Genomic DNA, 16,447 nt, shown 5'->3' with positions numbered 1-16,447 from the left:
CTTATTGCTCACAATAATGCTTACGTGCACATGGCAGTGATTGTTTTTGACGAGGTTGTGTTGGCGAAGAATGCTAACGTGAGGTTTTGTCCCCCTCTTTTTCTCTGTCAGTCCCGCACAGTCCTCAGTCCCTCCGCAGAAGGCCTGTCTCATCTGTAGCGATGAGGCTTCGGGCTGCCACTACGGAGTGCTCACCTGTGGAAGCTGCAAGGTGTTCTTCAAGCGTGCCGTGGAAGGTACGCGACAAGGCTAGTGGTCTTTCTTACCAGTTTAACAAAACACGTGTCAAAATATGGAGAGCTTCGTGCACACATATCCTGGACAGTAACTCCGTCGTACTCACTGGCCACTTAACAATGCATTTAATTATCGCTGAAATATATTTTATTGCCCATCCATATGTTGCATGCACGGCGGAGTCGTGCGTGTAAGAATTGATCATTAATGATTTTAGAAAACTAGATGCAAATTTTCGATCAGCTCGTGTGCAAGTGCTGGGCGGATTGTTGCATTGTGGGACCGTGAGCGATGGTGTGGCGGCTTGGGGAGGCCTTCATCCAGCAGTGGACAAATCATGGCTGCTGATGATGACGCTGAAACAATATATGCTTCTGTTGTAGTTAGGAAAGTAGAATAGACAAACTTGTACACATGAGAGAAAAAAAATATACTTCAAACTAGATGTAAAAAATTAGACCAAAGAGAATCGATTATTTATTCGAATGTCGGTGCCAAATTGTCAACAATTCTCTTTTTTCGAGGGGGGGTGGGTGAGGGGGGATGAATTTGTACAGGACTTAATCCTGTTACTGTCATCGGACAACAAATCTTCTTTATATGGGCTTTTGCGTGGCCTAATACAACTAATGCAGGCACAGTAGGAAGATGTGTATTTAGTTGTCATGGGGCCACAGTCTGATTGAGAGTATTGCTGTGTCCAAACATGGGCTCAGTGTGTCTGGTTCAGTAAACAGGACGGTGTCACGTAGCCCTTAATGTATATATTATGGTCCCCTTCAAGCGGAGTACCGTTGCGAACTCGCAGCACGTCAGCGATATTACAATGGGCTTTTTTTCAGGGCAGTTACGATCGTCGAGCAGCCAAGATCTATCCACTGCTGAATGAATGCCTCTCGCACGCCCTCGGTACCACGATGCAACAGTCCATGTAGCTGGTGTGCACGAGCTGATCCTATTTGTCCATCCCCCATGGTGGTTGTTATTTTCTCTCACTTGACTGCCATCCCGCCGTCATTCTCGACCATTTGTCATCGTTCCTTCCAGTGATGTGTCCTGCACAAGCCCCACTTATCTTAAATCCGTTAATATGATTTGCCTAACTTTTGCATATATGCTGTGCTTCATGTGTTCCGCTTCCTCAGTATAATTCTATGCATGCTGCTTTTGTGCACTTTTCAGCTTTTATTCCAATCTTATTCTCAATCTTCTTGTGTACGATTCAAATATCGTAGCTAGTAATGTATATTTAATCAAAACATCTTTAGGTACACTGGTATGTTGGACATATGTGAAAAAGAGCTTCATCGCTCATCGAATTTGTCCAGTATAAATAAAGATTCTGAGTCTTACTCAAACCTCATGTCCACCTCTATTTGGGCAGCATTCAATAACTGCCATAGACAAAGACACAAAGATGCCACGTGCAGCCTTAACAGACTGTTGGGGCGAGTGCTGTTCGCGAGCACCTAAAAAAGCCGGCATGGCACACGAGGAGGGTGGGTGGCCAGCACCACGCCTGGCCACCTTTGTCTCCCCAGTGGCGATGTTTACACACCTCACCAGGCACTCACTTGAGGCTTCGTCGACCTAGGAGAGGCCCAAGACCGGTTCAAATATTCACCACTGCCACAGATCCACATTCTCTCCATCAATATATCTTCATGCATTACTTTTATTTTACTCATTTATCTCGGGTTCAATTTTGCAGCCTTGGTTATTCAATACACTCCTGCAGTTAATTTCCATTTGACGTTATGATCACTTAAGTCTTCAGCAAATGATGAGATGGTCAACACGTTCACAATTTATGTTTATGCTTTTTTAAATCACGATTATAAACACGAAGAATAGCTTTGGCAGCAGCGTGTCTCCTTGTCTGATTCTTGTAATATAATAATCTTCCATATTTTTGCCAATAATTTCCTTAATAATAAAACACAGTTAAGTAGGACACTGCCCATGTTGAGCAGCATACATAGCTAGGATACTGCAAGGGTTAGGGTTTCACTTTGGCACTTAAAACTACAGTGAACTACTTTTGCTTTGCATGCACGGATCAGCATTGCAATATCAGCCACATTCGGAGACTGCGAAAGAGATAGTGCAGTTTTTGAAATCAATGAGCGTGTTGTTATAAATACTACACATTAGACACCCTGAATATAGCATCAACAAGTTAGCTCTGAAGAGAAACGTTTGTGACTGCATGTGCATTAGTGATAGGCTGATACCCACTTTAGTGTGCACTTCACACTGCCAAAGCTGTTTTGCAATATACAGTAGTAAATACATCATGTGTCTGCACGAAGGCGTTCGCATGCCGTAAAGGAATTAAAGCATCCTAATAACCGCTCAAGACGTGCTAACTAGGTTAGAGCAACAGCCTTTCATTACCATTATTACATACTTCATGGTTATTATGAATAGTCCTTACAGCAAATTATCAAGTAAACGTGTTTGTGAGTTTAAGAAAGTGTTTAATGACAACGCTTTTTGCGGCTTTGCTACATAGCCCATATATCATATAATTTCATAGATTTAACAGGCGTTAACTAACTTTTTTATTTTACCAGGTAAGGACCACTAAGCTATATAGATATTTTTCAGAAGTGACCTGAACACAAAGGATAGCTCCAAGAAATGGCTTATGTGGAAATTTATAGCAGCCCAATACTATAAACGCATGTTTCTAAATGTGGAGGAAAACACTGGAAGAGCCGGACAAACATCCACATGACCATGGGGAGAGAGACACGCAAACTCCAAATTTTCTAGTATTCTACCATGGCAAACGGTTGGTGCTGTTATTTGCTAAATTAATCACTTTGCTAGACCAGTTTCCAAAATGTCCCCCAATGTATCATACGGTCCATTTCTGAGTAATTATTTGTCCATTGCCTGCCTGTGTGTATCATCATTGCAGAACTACAGTACTTGCAGACTCTCTAATTGGGCTCAAACTATGGGCAATGGACAATGTAGTCGTTCACATTTCCACACCTGCTTTTTGTGAAGTACGTTTGCCGCTCCCTGAAGATTATTGCCAATTTTTTAATCGCCTGCAGCTATTTGTTAGGCAGTACATTATGAAGGCGCAGAGCAAAACAGACCAAAACAATCCGTGGCCTACTTTTGTGGCTTATATATTTTTTCTTCATGGCTAGTCGTTCAGTTTAAATATTTAACACGTAGGCTTTCGCGACCAACATTACGATGCATAATTGATCTTTGGGTCAGATCGTGTGAGTAAAATGTGTCTTGTACACCCCCCTCCACCAAGACAGCCGGTTAATAAAGCTGTCGCGTAAACAAGCGTGCCAATCTGTGTTCGACGTTGAGGATTGCTCTTGCAACAATTTAGCACTGTACCCAGTTAAATGTTTTTGATTGGTCACCAACAACACCGGTGTGCCGAGCGGATAATAAATCGGCCAGTTCGTTCACGTGACAAGTTTATTCATTGTGTGCGTCAGGCGGTGGAGGGTGCATGACACATTGTACTCATGCGGTCTGACCCAAAATCCCAATCAGTATAATTATATTCATTGCAAACCCCAAATGACCTATATAGTCTTTGTTGTCTCCGTTTAACAACCACGAGAGTGCTACAGACCAATTCTCATCATGAGCCACAATGGTGAAACCCATAATGTATTTGTGATCAAAGGATGTGGAGAGATATGCTCAAGAGCAAATTCGTTTTTTGGCGTGAGTTTATTTTCCAGAATCAGAATGTTTACACTGGAGGAATCCGATGAGCTATGATGCTCTTTTTCACTGATATCTAGTCGGGGCAGGTCAGAACGTTACAGCAACAAACAATAAAAAAAACACGATAGGAGTGCAAAGTATAGGAAAGTTTAATTTTTTGCCTACCTATTTTGTTATTTTACAAGGTAAAGGCCACTGAGCTATCCACTTATACTCTTTGGTTTTTTCGGTAAAGTCACGTAGGTAAAAAAAGGAAAATAAATTAAATCGCGACGTTTCGGAGGCAACACAAGCTTCCGTCTTCAGGTGGAACCGTCACAGAAAATAAATTAAATCACGTCGTGATTTAATTTATTTTCTATTTTTTACCTACGTTACTTTACCGAAAAAACCAAAGAGTATGGACTCTTGCAGTCACGAAAACTTCAAATCTAGAACTATCCACTTATGTTTAGCTTCTTTTCAGAAGCAACCTGGCCACAAATGATTTCTGCCGTCTGAATGGCTGAACTGCCCACTCACAGTTTCTCCATCGCAGCCCCGTGATTCATTTGCTGTTGTTAAATACTCCTGGTGAGAGGAGGAGGGGTCTACGTGGGCAAAGGTCGGAATTTTTTTTTGTACGTACGTATGTTCAACTTTTTTTTCGCACTGTAACATTGCCAATCGGAGGTGCAAGGAATGCACCAACACATCCACTGATAACGAACGCACATTCAGGTGCTGGGCCGTTTGATGCTGTCGGTTCTGTGGCTGTGCATTGCCGCCCCTGCGCTCGATTGAGACACAGATGAAGCCTTCACTTCCAATTGAAATGCAGTCGAATGTATTAATGATAGGAATCAGAATTGCCTTATTAAACTATCATTAGCACAATTTGGATTGTGGCGTTAGCGCACCTGCAACACGCTAATTTATTCGGCACAAATTTTGAGTAGATTTCTAAGCATTTTTTTAACGTGCACGTATATATTTTTCTATTATCGCTGCGTTATTCATCTGGCACCAAGTGAGAGATTGCTTGCATTAGAATAAATATGTCGTACAATAAACTGGCTGCTTACAGTCCCATGTGCTTTGGAAATAAACACTTTAATCTGTCAGTACAGATAAAAGCTAAATGCGAATAAGCATTTTTTAAGTGACTTTTTTGTGCATGAACATATATGGCCCATTTTTTCAATCAATTTCTGGGGATGAAGACCACTTCACAGAGGTGGAGCTATTTGACGAGCACATGGCACCATCATCGTGCTGGTGCAGTGTTAGTTGGTGAAGGCAGGGAGCAATTGATGTTGTACAATAATGGAATTTTGCTGCACCGCTGTCTGCTGGTAACATAGTCTCTGCAAAAAAAACATTACAGCATCTATTTTATGTATGGTGGTCGCCTATCCAAGCACTCTCTATACACAAGGAATTATATTTTGAACACATTGTCATCATCGTAATTCCTCATTACTATTTAGCAATGATTAAGGTTCACTCCACATTGGCATGACATTTATTCTGAAGGCTAATGAGACTGTGTAGCCTTGTAAACATTATTTCGTGGTGAGACATAACCACAAATGCTGGATCACAAGCAATACACTTTCTGATGTCCTGAGAATCTCGTGAGACAAAATGTAGAACTGTTAAATATTTATATCATTTTTTTTTACCTTTGCTGAATAATTCACATGTTAATTATACAGGTGAGCTTATGTCTTTGATCAGCAATGGAGCTCTTTAAGCTTTAAGTAAGGCAGTTCCATTCAGGGCTGGCTTCTGCAGAAGAAGTAATGAATTAATTATTACCCAGACAGATCACAGCCCTTTTTTAACTAGACTGTTAGGATTCACAAGGTTACATTTGCTCCCCGATACGCAAGTCTTCTCAAAACAGTGATAGATCTGATTGGTAAGATTGAGATTATATTGATCAAATTGTGCGTAAAAAGTAAAGCATTAAGACCTCAATTTACAAAGAAAATTATATATAAGGGTTTGCCTTAAAAGGCATTGGCCGTTTCTGTTATTTAAAAGAAAAAGTGAACTATTTGTCACCAAATGTTCAAATGTGCTGGGCAGTTGCATTCAGTAATTTTTCCAGAAGTGAAATGATTTATGGTTGAATACAAAAGAAATGTAATGGTCTTGACACTTGTTTTGCATTATTACATTTACAAAATGACTCGGACTAACATTCACGGGGACATATATTTTAATGACTTTGAGCTTCATTTCTAAACCACGTGTACATTTAAGTCGTAATTTCTAGAAATAAAATAGTCTCCAGTTTTACATGGTAATTAAATGTAAGATTACTGTGTTCATGCCTTACAAAGGTGATTACAATCCAAAAATATGAAATTATATTTCCAGACGCCTGCCAGAATTTTTAAAAGCTGAATTTATCACTTTCATTTCACGCTTCTCTGATGTCTAAACAAGGACCTTTGTTATTCGCTCTTCCTTCCAAGTAATTTCGCTTATTTTTTTTCTGTTTTTCGCTGCATGAATATCACAGGAGTTTTACGACAACCTTTGTGAATTTCGTTTCGATCTTGCACAGCTTAAGCTGTCGCTTTCTAAAACATTGTTTTCCTGTTTGCAGGACAGCACAATTATCTGTGCGCCGGCCGAAACGACTGCATCATTGACAAGATCCGCCGCAAGAACTGCCCAGCTTGCCGTCTGCGCAAGTGCATCCAGGCGGGAATGACGCTAGGAGGTTAGTGCACAACGCCCATACATTGCTCTCTCTTCATGCTCCTTGCACAGAGTTTAGCTGCGTGTAATTCATTTTTAATGGAAATTATCTCTCTGTCCAAGGTATTTGCAAAATTAATGTTGACTGCTTTTGCAAAGGAACATATTGTATGCACTTTTTTTTGTAAACTAACGTGAAACTTCATGGCCTAATCTTCCCATGCTTCTCATTTGCCTAAAGAGGAGTCCTTTGAGGTTTGATATTCTCGGGACAAGGGAAGCATGTGTATTATACTGGTCTGGGTATGCCAATCTCTGCCAGTGATGTGTCCTGCTGAATGTCAGTCTCTCTACGTATTTATTTGTTTAAATCACTTTGACGGAAAGCGTGTTACAACCTAAGATGTAATATAGGTAAGATGCTCGTTACAGTTTGAAATCAAATGCATGTTTTTTGGAGGCATTGCAGGCTGTCTTGACTCGGCTGTCGTGACTCAGCCCTCGCAGTCGCTTTACAATCCTCCCTTTCAAAGGTTCTCTATAGATTGACCTTACCTCCCGTACAGCGTTTTATGCTAATATCCATCCATTAAGATGTGACACGTTTCACACTAATGAGTGAAAATGAAGCACAGTATGGTATGATAGACATGTTTACAACCAATCGTTGTGGTGTTTTTAATCGCCCGATCAAATAATTCTGAACACTCTTTCGTTTATTTGTGATTGACGCTAATATTTTTCCATTGAGTGAGTGCTTGGTTGTAATCTTCATCTGGGATTTGCCCTGATAAATTACACATTAGTGCAGGTTTTCCATCTGTGATAAGCTTATGTGTGTGTCTAGTCTGCCCGTGGGTTGACCTAGTTTAACTGAAATGTAGGCCACAGACGGCACGCTAAAATAAACACAATTTCAAAGTTTTCACCCATACAGTTTCATACAATTACATCAGTGTGCATGCACAGTCTTAAGGTTTTGTGCGCACGCGCGTGTGTGTGTGTGTTGAGCATCTGTATTCATGCACTGCACATGATATGTATATATTGAGTCTCTACTGTACAGACAGTGTAAAAAAAAACATTCAAATAGAAATCTCTGCATCGTACTTTATAATATCCACGGATGTGTAAATCGCATTGGGGGGGGGGGGGTGGCGGTGGCGGTGGGTGGGTTTGATAAATTAATGATTAAAATTAGCTGTGCTCATTTGTTGCTTAAAAACGAACCCCCCCACCCTTAAAAAATGAAATTCGTATTATTGGCCTCGGGAGCGATGTGCACTGTGTCTGTAATGGCTGCCGTGGCCATTGGCCACGTTCATAAGTATCTCAGTATCCCAGGCGATCGCCCACACGGAGCGGTCACAGGATGAATTCCTCCTCCCCTCCCACACCGCACTGCCCCCCGCCCCTGCAGACTCCTCTACTCAGTAGGTCACGTGGAGGGGGGGGGGGGGAACGGGACATCAGGCAAAATGCATCAACACACGCGAGGAATGTCGGGAATGCTTCTCTTCCTCTACTACTTGCGGGTCCTTCTCCCCGCCTGTCTACCAGCGGGCGTAGCACAGCGCGGCTGCCTTTGGAGTGCCGTAGTGGTAGTGCTTGCGTTTTACAGCCGTCCAAGATAAGACTTTTACAAATGGGAGCCGAATGTAAAGCTGTCGCGGAAGGCGGTGTCTGTGTGTGTGGGGGGGGGGGGGGCGGGTGACAACGCACAAACGGCGCTTGTGTGCTGAGCGTTTGTCCTGGATTGCACACCAGTTTTGTTGTGTGTGTGAAATTTGCCTCGACCATGAAGGCCAATTCTCATGGCTAATATTCGTAACTTAAAACACCCATTTTAGTTTTCCACTTCCCTTCCCTGGAATAGCAAAGGTGGTGCGAGAGTGGGTGATACAATAAAATGTTACGAAATGGTGGCAGAATTAGCAAATGGCAGCGTGGTACACCAATTATGTCCGAATGCCAAGATACATATCGATAAATGTAACAAACACACGTAACCTCCCCCCCCCATTCCCGGATTATGGAGTTATTTAATGTTTTCAAACATTTGTTCAATAAACAACTGTTTAAATATGCGTTGCTTTAATACACAAATGAATTAACGCTTTCTAAATTGCCAAAAAGCGTGTCGGCGAGTTACCTTTTTCTGGAAATTGTACGAGCTGCAGAGGTTGCAACCGGGTACCCGATACCCGTACCCTACCCGATACCCGTACCCTACCCGATACCCGGCCGGGTACGGGTACCCGTTTGCGACCCTGGTGCGGCCAGGTACGGGTACGGGTAGACCGTGAGTCACTGGTGAGTAACTGTCACTCATTTCCAAACGTCTTGTCTCTTCTCACAATTCAAGTTCCTAGAATCAACCCACTCGCGCCTGCAACATGGCTTCATCCCAGAGGTCACAATCAGGTACCCGATACCCGTACCATACCCGTACCCGGCCGGGTATGGGTACGGGTACCCGTTTGCGACCTTGGTGCGGCCGGGTACGGGTAAGGAATCAAAACCCGTTTGCGACCTCTGACGAGCTGTGAACAACCTCGCCTAGTTTCCAGGAGGTCGTGGGTTCAATCCCGACCCTGACGCCTGTATATTTGTAGTTTGCATGTTCTTCCTGTGGTCATTTAGATTTTTTTCTGGGTCCTCGGGTTTTTCTCTCCACATTTAGAAACATGCATATTTGGCTGCTATAAATTTCGACACGATAAACCACTTCATTCGTGGTCAGGTCGCTTTTGAAAAAAAAAACGATATTCCTCACTGGGCCTTACCTGGTAAAATTAAACATAGTTTATATTCTTTGGGTCTATCGGTAAAGTCACGTAGAACAAAAATGTAATTTTTTTACAAAAAAACTACGACGTTTCTACGTGACTTTACCGAAAGACCCAAAGAATATGAACTCGTGCAGTCACGAAAGCTTTAAGTCAAAACATAATTTAGTTAAATTTTTGTTTAGTTCAAGATGAATTGCATACATTACCAGCCTGAAAGATACTCTGATAGATTACATAGGAAACTAACATTTTGTTAACGGTCATCGGCGATTCAAATGAAATAGCATATTAATATTGAAGTCAATCCATGTTGCTATGCGCTGCAGCAGTTGCCATGGCATCATGCGCTATGAAGAGCTGTGACCACATTCAGAGGAGTAACGTAAATTATTTTACATGGATTAGTCATGTCGGAATAAAAACACATCAGTGCAGGTACTTTCTGTCTTTAGCACCTCCGATTAGCACGTTTGGCTACGTACGGTGTGAAAGAAGTTCAACATACATACATTTCGTCTTTTAAATGTCTGAATGAGTCTGCTTCAAGGACTTTGGTGCGCACAATCCCAGAGTGCTAGATTTGATTCCCAGCAGCAAAGTACATCTTTGGGTATCCCTGCTGGAGCTTCCTGTTGTTTGACGGAATCTAAAATAAGCACAGTGAAACACTCCTCTTATCACCCTCGATGTGTGTGCTGTTGAAGGCCCTGCCCATGCTGTGTCGGTCATGGAGGTTGTTTGACCATATTTCACCATGCTGGTCAGTGCACGTGGCTGAATGGGGGCTCAGGACCAGTTGTGACATCACTGATGTTAGTTGGAGACAGGAATTCAACTGAAGGACATCAGATTCATAGTGCAATGCGCTCGGTGCTGTGCGACCGCCTCCACCCCCACAAAAATAACTCCTGATTATGTTGTGTGTGGTTATATTCCGGGAACAATGCGTATAAGAAAAAAAAAAAACTGCGTGGTTGTTATTAACACGGCCTTAAAACCAACTATACAACAGGCAACGTTTCAGGCAGTGGCCCTTCGTAGCATATCATTCGTGCTACGAAGAAGGAAATTAAACATTTGTGCTATATACTTAATTTTAAGGCAGTGTTATTGACTAACATGAGTTTTTTGTGTTAACTGTGCTCTTGTGCCAGTGCAGCAACACCAAATAATGTGCATATAAGGAGACACATTTGCTGCCACTTCTGGGTTTTCCTGAATCTTATATTTGAAAATAACGTATACGGAACTTCGAAGAGACCACTGCTGGAATTCGTATTAGCAGATAAAATAATAAATTGTCATTCCTCTTATTCAAGAACACATGGACAATGGGAAAAATCTGTCCCCATACAATAGGATTTAAGTAGATTAACTGGTGCCACTGATAATAGTACTCTTGGGCAATATGTAGCCACAGATGTTACTGAGAGGAGTAAACATTTTACATTTTATTTATTTTATCAGGCAAGGCCAACTGAGCTTTCTGACTCTTTTTCAGTAGCAACCTGGCCACAATTGATAGCTCAACAAAGTGGCTTATTGTGTGGAAATTTCGAACAACCAAGTCTAAACGCGTATTTCTTAATTTGGAGGCAAGAACCAGAGGACCCGGAGAAAATTCCACATGACCACGAGGAGAGAGAGAGAAAGAGACTCACACAGACCACAAATATACAACAGGCATCGTCAGAGTAGGGATCGAACCTATGACTTTGTATATACCAGGCAAGGTATTTAACATCTTGCCACCGTGGCGCTCATAACTGTACCTGGGACAGTGAGTTAAACCAGCATGGGTCCCGAATCTTTTTGTCAGTGTTCCATATTTGAAAGCTTTAGAAGTAATAGACCATACCTTTGATCATACTAAAGATTAGCCATGCACTGTGTACGATGATAGGTGACAACTATTCGTTATTACCTACAGAGGACAACAGGACAATGTGCCTGCCACAAGTTTGGAATTACACGGTGATTATTTCACTGCTCATAAGAAATAACGTCACTTAAAACTAAGCAATGCTCCTTCCATGTATAGCGCTGTTTTGAACCGATATGTACAGTTTTACACAACGATGTAATGTAGCGGTAGCAGCGGTAGAAATCATTGCCAAGACTGTGAGAGCCTTGGTGTGCAAACACACACACTGCAAGCCGCCATCCTGATTCGCACAGCCCACGCTCCCTGCATGCCCTTGGCAATCGGAATCCCAGTCTCAGCCCGTGTAGCCCTCTCTCTCGGAGCCAATGGCTTGCACGCGACCCAACTCTCCCCCCTCCTTCACACAAACACACCCAAATCCCTCCCACATATCTCTCGAGTCCCATGCCCCTTGCGTATACTCCAACTTGCCCCATATGTAGTACCCTTGATTAGCCTGGCATGCTTTCCTCATTTTGCCTCTGTCTGGCTTGGGCCTGCTGCTTTAGGTCTGCTTTACTTTGTTCAATCCTCCCTTTCGCCAAAACTTTGTAAAACATTTGCACGCTGGTGGTAGCCTCGCGCTGAAAGAATGGCCTAAATACCAAACGTGCAAAATAATAATTAATTATTGGTATGTTTTTGTCTTGCGTAGGAGTTTACTTAAGTGATGCTTGTACTGTACACAGATATATGTATGTTGAACTTCTTTTGCGCCGTACGTAACCAACTGCCAATCGGAGGTGCGGGGGAAGGATAACAGACTAAACACGAAAGTCCGTTTCAAAGAAATGGGTTTTCAATCTAGAGTTAAAACATACAGCCCTTTTGTTTATCTACTGCTAGACGAGGACCTAACAATGTAGGTCGTGGGGGGTTACTTGATCATATTCTTAGGTTTTTTTCGGTAAAGTCACGTAGGTAAAAAAACATAAAAAAAGTTAAATAAAATAAAAATCACGACGTTTAGGAGGCAACGCAAGCTTCCGTCTTCAGATAAACGGAGTGGTAGTTCTTGCAATCTCTCATTTACTTGATACAGCTGTCGTGGCTGTGACGGAAGCTTGCGTTGCCTCCGAAACGTCGTGATTTTTTATTTTATTTTACTTTTTTATGTTTTTTTACCTACGTGACTTTACCGAAAAAACCTAAGAATATCAATCATTGCAGTCACGAAAGCTTCAAATCTAGAAATACTTGATCATACTTCACCACGGTGGTCATTGCAGTCTGGTAAAGATGGTGTGACGCGTAGACTTTGGAGCATGGTACAATACAACAATGGACTACGTTGCGCAAGCTCTCCGGTGACAACCCCTGCTATGAAAACAGGGGGGCATTGCCCTGAAATGTCGCCTATTATGTGTATGCTTTTTTTCATTTAAGACAAATGTGTTGCGTTTTTTTAATGCCAGTTGTGATTATGCACCGCTGCCAACGCAGCATAAAACAATAATCTCTCGTGCATGGTGGGCCATCCACTATCCAGGCTAAAGCCTGCTCGGCTTTCAGCATCTGACTATATAGGGTGGGTTTTGGGTGATTTGGACTATGGCCTGTAACTGTACAGTGTCTGAAATACTATTGTAAAATGGTATGCGTAAATAAGCCTATTAGTAATACAGTATCGAGGGTCGAGTCATCCCGTCAGGCACAGACGTTCATGGGTAATCTGTGCCTCTTTTAGGTCGGAATGTATACTGCCAAGTCGATATCCGTTAACCAGATCAAAGTCCACTGAGATGCGTTACTGTATGTTTTGCAATGGATGATCCTGCCAGAGAGTAACTGTTTGATTTTCGGGTACTTTTCACATGTACAGCTTGGGGCTATGCCTTTGGCGCAACTCTGGTCTACTGGCACATGATGCCATGGAGTCCTTAATTCCAAAATTCAACTCACCAGTTGTTCAGAGATGAGTTGAGAATTACGGATACAAGGAATATGAAGGCCTTTCGGATCCATACTCGATATTGTTGTAAACGTTCTGCTTATTGATATAGCTACAAAGTCGGCAGTCTTGAAGAGTTTAAATGATCATGTCATGCATGGGGTTAAGTAATGTTCAAATGCATTACCGAAGCATGCTGTCCACTATGTCGTAGACTACCTGACGTTATCATATGCCCATCCATACGATGTGCGTGTCTTCCTGTCATTATCCGGAGCTTTCGCTGTTATGTGATAAAGATTAGCACAGTGAGCTTACTTATGTGACTGACCTCCGGTTGTGTATACTTCTTTTAGTTTATTACACTGCTAAGCAAACTGCTGCTATGAATATCCAATGCAGTAATATAAATAAATAGGTGTGTTTCTACTATTAACCATATACGTATGCCTCATCGGATTCTATAAAAGACAAAGGCATATCATACACCATAATATCTAAAATTATAAACTAAAGTTTTTTTCTTATCAGGTAAGGCCCACACTGAGCTCTTTTCCTGTATATAGGGGTCAAACCCATGACCTCTATACCAGGCGAGGCAGTTAACATCTCGCCACCGTGGCTTGGCTTTTGCATTCTTTAAAAAAGGCGCTTGATCTTTTGCATAAATCGATGCGAGCAAACAGTCTGCTACAAACGAAGGCTTGAAATGATACAGCGAAAAATGGGAATTACTCATAGAAGCACGCAGCAGTTCGTGTTGTAAAGCACCCTAAGAGACAGAGGAAGACGTGGATCGGCAAACGGATTGAATCGTTAAGGACAGTAAATGGGATTGGGCAACACTCATCACGAGAAGGAATGTTGTACCATGGACTGACTTGTGCTGGAATAGTCGCCATAGGAGAGACAAGATCCAAGAGGAAGACCATCAAGGACAGAGCCATGAGGTCGGCTCGCGTGCGGGAGTGAGATTGCAAGACTGAAGAGCGACAGTCACATGGGGACACCGTCATCCAGCAGTGGATTGATCACGTGTTTCGACGATGATGATGAATGGGCTAATTATCCATGTTTGTTTGGCTTTTCACATGTGGACAGGAAGCGTTGCCATAAGCTTGGGGTTGAAGGAGGCTCGCAACCAAAACGTTTCTCTGTTCGGTTTACATTTTAAATTGCAGTCATTATTTTAGACTTTATTTTGGAAAAATATGGGACATGCGAGTGCACAACGCAGGCGTGTACTGTAGCTCTGCACACATTGACTGCAAAAAAACGTGGGCATTAAATTTCGATTTAAAGCTTTCGTGACTGCAGGAATTCATCTTCTTGGTTCTTTCGGTAAAGTCACGTAGAAGGGAAGTAATAAAATAATAAAAATAAAACATAATAAAACATAATAAAATAATTCTCACGGCGTTGTGGCCGAAACGTCGTGATAATTATTTTATTATGTTTTATTTTTATTATTTTATTACTTCCCTTCTACGTGACTTTACCGAAAGAACCAAGAAAACGTGGGCATTGTTTGTCTCAAGCAAGGGGAGTCCTGAGAGTGCTAACTCAATTAGCCCTTCATTTGTATCTTTTAAAATACGTTTACTTAGCCCACTGATTAAAATGCACGTTTCAAAGACAAATGTATTGCTGTATTATTTTTCTACTACCTGCTTCCTCGTATATGGAGTCACTGGAAGAGTAAACCACTCATGCCACATTTGAAATGCATTCGCGCATGAACATATATATCTATGGAAACACAGTTATTAGTTGGCACAGTCTTGCAGAAAGAATGTGAAAAGCAACGTTGTTTTTGCACACGTGTAGGCTTCTAAGCAATCTGCTTTATTGGTTGATAATAGCATTTAAATTTGGTTAACGCGTTGATTTTTTTTTTACCTACAACTAAAGGTGTTAAGTGCATTATAACGCAAGCACAAAGCAATGCGTGTTGTGCAATTTACTCCAAAGTTACCGTGAACATCAACGCAAACCTGTGTACATTCTTTCCGAACCCTCACTTCTCTTTTTTGTATTCAAATATGAAAGTTTAATCGGGAAGATCCAAGTCGAAGTTAAATAATAGGCCCCGTAGCCTTAGAAACTTGTCCATAAATTTTTAGGTCACGCCGAATTGGGCTCCCGTTAACACATTAAGCTGTCGGTAACGCAAGCGGGCATAGCAATGTGGCGTGCTTGGCATGCTACTAAACCAAACAGCGAGTACAAATATCTTGGATGGCAGTGTGCAATTCAACGACTTGGGCACTGCTCACAGTGGCACGGAAAGCTCTCGTCACCTGTGCAGCAGCAATCCATCTCCCACCCTCGTGTTTCCTAATTTCATTACTATACCTCCTGCTCCTCGGTGATAATTCTTTAATGCCTTTTCCAAATTTCGGCTGTCATTACAATCCCGTGTTTTGTCTATCGATTGCCACCTCTGCAAATATCGTCTCGTGCGTGTGTCTGCTTATCGTTTTGCATCGTGTACTAACGTAGCCTCATCCCAAGACTCTATGTAGTCCTGATATGGCTTGTGACATCTTGTATTTTTATTCCAAGGGTGGTAATGCGTTTGTCTTCTGTTCTCACACTTGTTTCAAATGTGATTTTTTTTGGACAATGCGCTGTGTATGTATATTGTCTTCTGTAAACATTGTTGTTGTTATTGGTCACCATTTTTCTTATCCATGTGTTTTCGTTTTTAGTTTGCACCAAAAGGGAGACTTAATCAAACGCAATGCCACACACGCTCCAATAGAGGATTTGATATGGAGGGAGAAATTACATTTTAGTTTTCACAATGATTGGTGGGAACTGAGCGCTGCTCTCTATGGCATTAGTTTGGCAAACAGAGGGCAACCCTTATACCAAATACTCCCACTGCTTGTATCTATCCAGGACATTTTTTTCTTAGAAATCAAGTTATTTCTGCACATTTGGAGAATCAGAGCCAGCGAGTTTGTTTGTGGGGTGTGTGTGGGGGGGGGGTTTGTGCCATGTTGTTGTTGGGCTATTATTTTGTGGGCCTTGCCAAGGGTCAGCGATTGTATATGAATGGTCCCTTAAAAGTTGAAACAAAAACGCGTCAACACGGCGCAACACAAATTTTACGTAAAGTGAAAATCTTGATTGTTTTATTCCCATTAATTTTTTTAACCCAAAACTTTTGATCAAAGCCAATTCCATGGG

General features: G+C 41.9%; 1 protein-coding gene across 3 annotated transcripts in view; it reads left to right on the top strand.

Moving 5' to 3' along the window:
* Window positions 1–16,447, top strand: part of NR3C2 (nuclear receptor subfamily 3 group C member 2) — an 88,766-nt gene that overhangs the window by 27,801 nt on the left and 44,518 nt on the right. For 2 of the 3 annotated variants that reach the window (XM_061552404.1, XM_061552406.1), the window contains 2 exons: window positions 112–248; window positions 6,551–6,667. In XM_061552404.1, the coding sequence (XP_061408388.1) occupies window positions 112–248; window positions 6,551–6,667 (254 nt within the window). The remainder of the gene's footprint in view (window positions 1–111; window positions 249–6,550; window positions 6,668–16,447) is intronic. The other variant, XM_061552405.1, reaches the window with a different exon arrangement.

Source organism: Lethenteron reissneri, chromosome 16 (assembly GCF_015708825.2).
Source record: "Lethenteron reissneri isolate LAM-NWPU_2019-01 chromosome 16, ASM1570882v1, whole genome shotgun sequence".
Classification (NCBI taxonomy): Eukaryota; Metazoa; Chordata; class Hyperoartia; order Petromyzontiformes; family Petromyzontidae; genus Lethenteron; species Lethenteron reissneri.
Note: the sequence above shows the minus strand (reverse complement) of the source record. Positions and strands in the feature narration are given on the sequence as shown.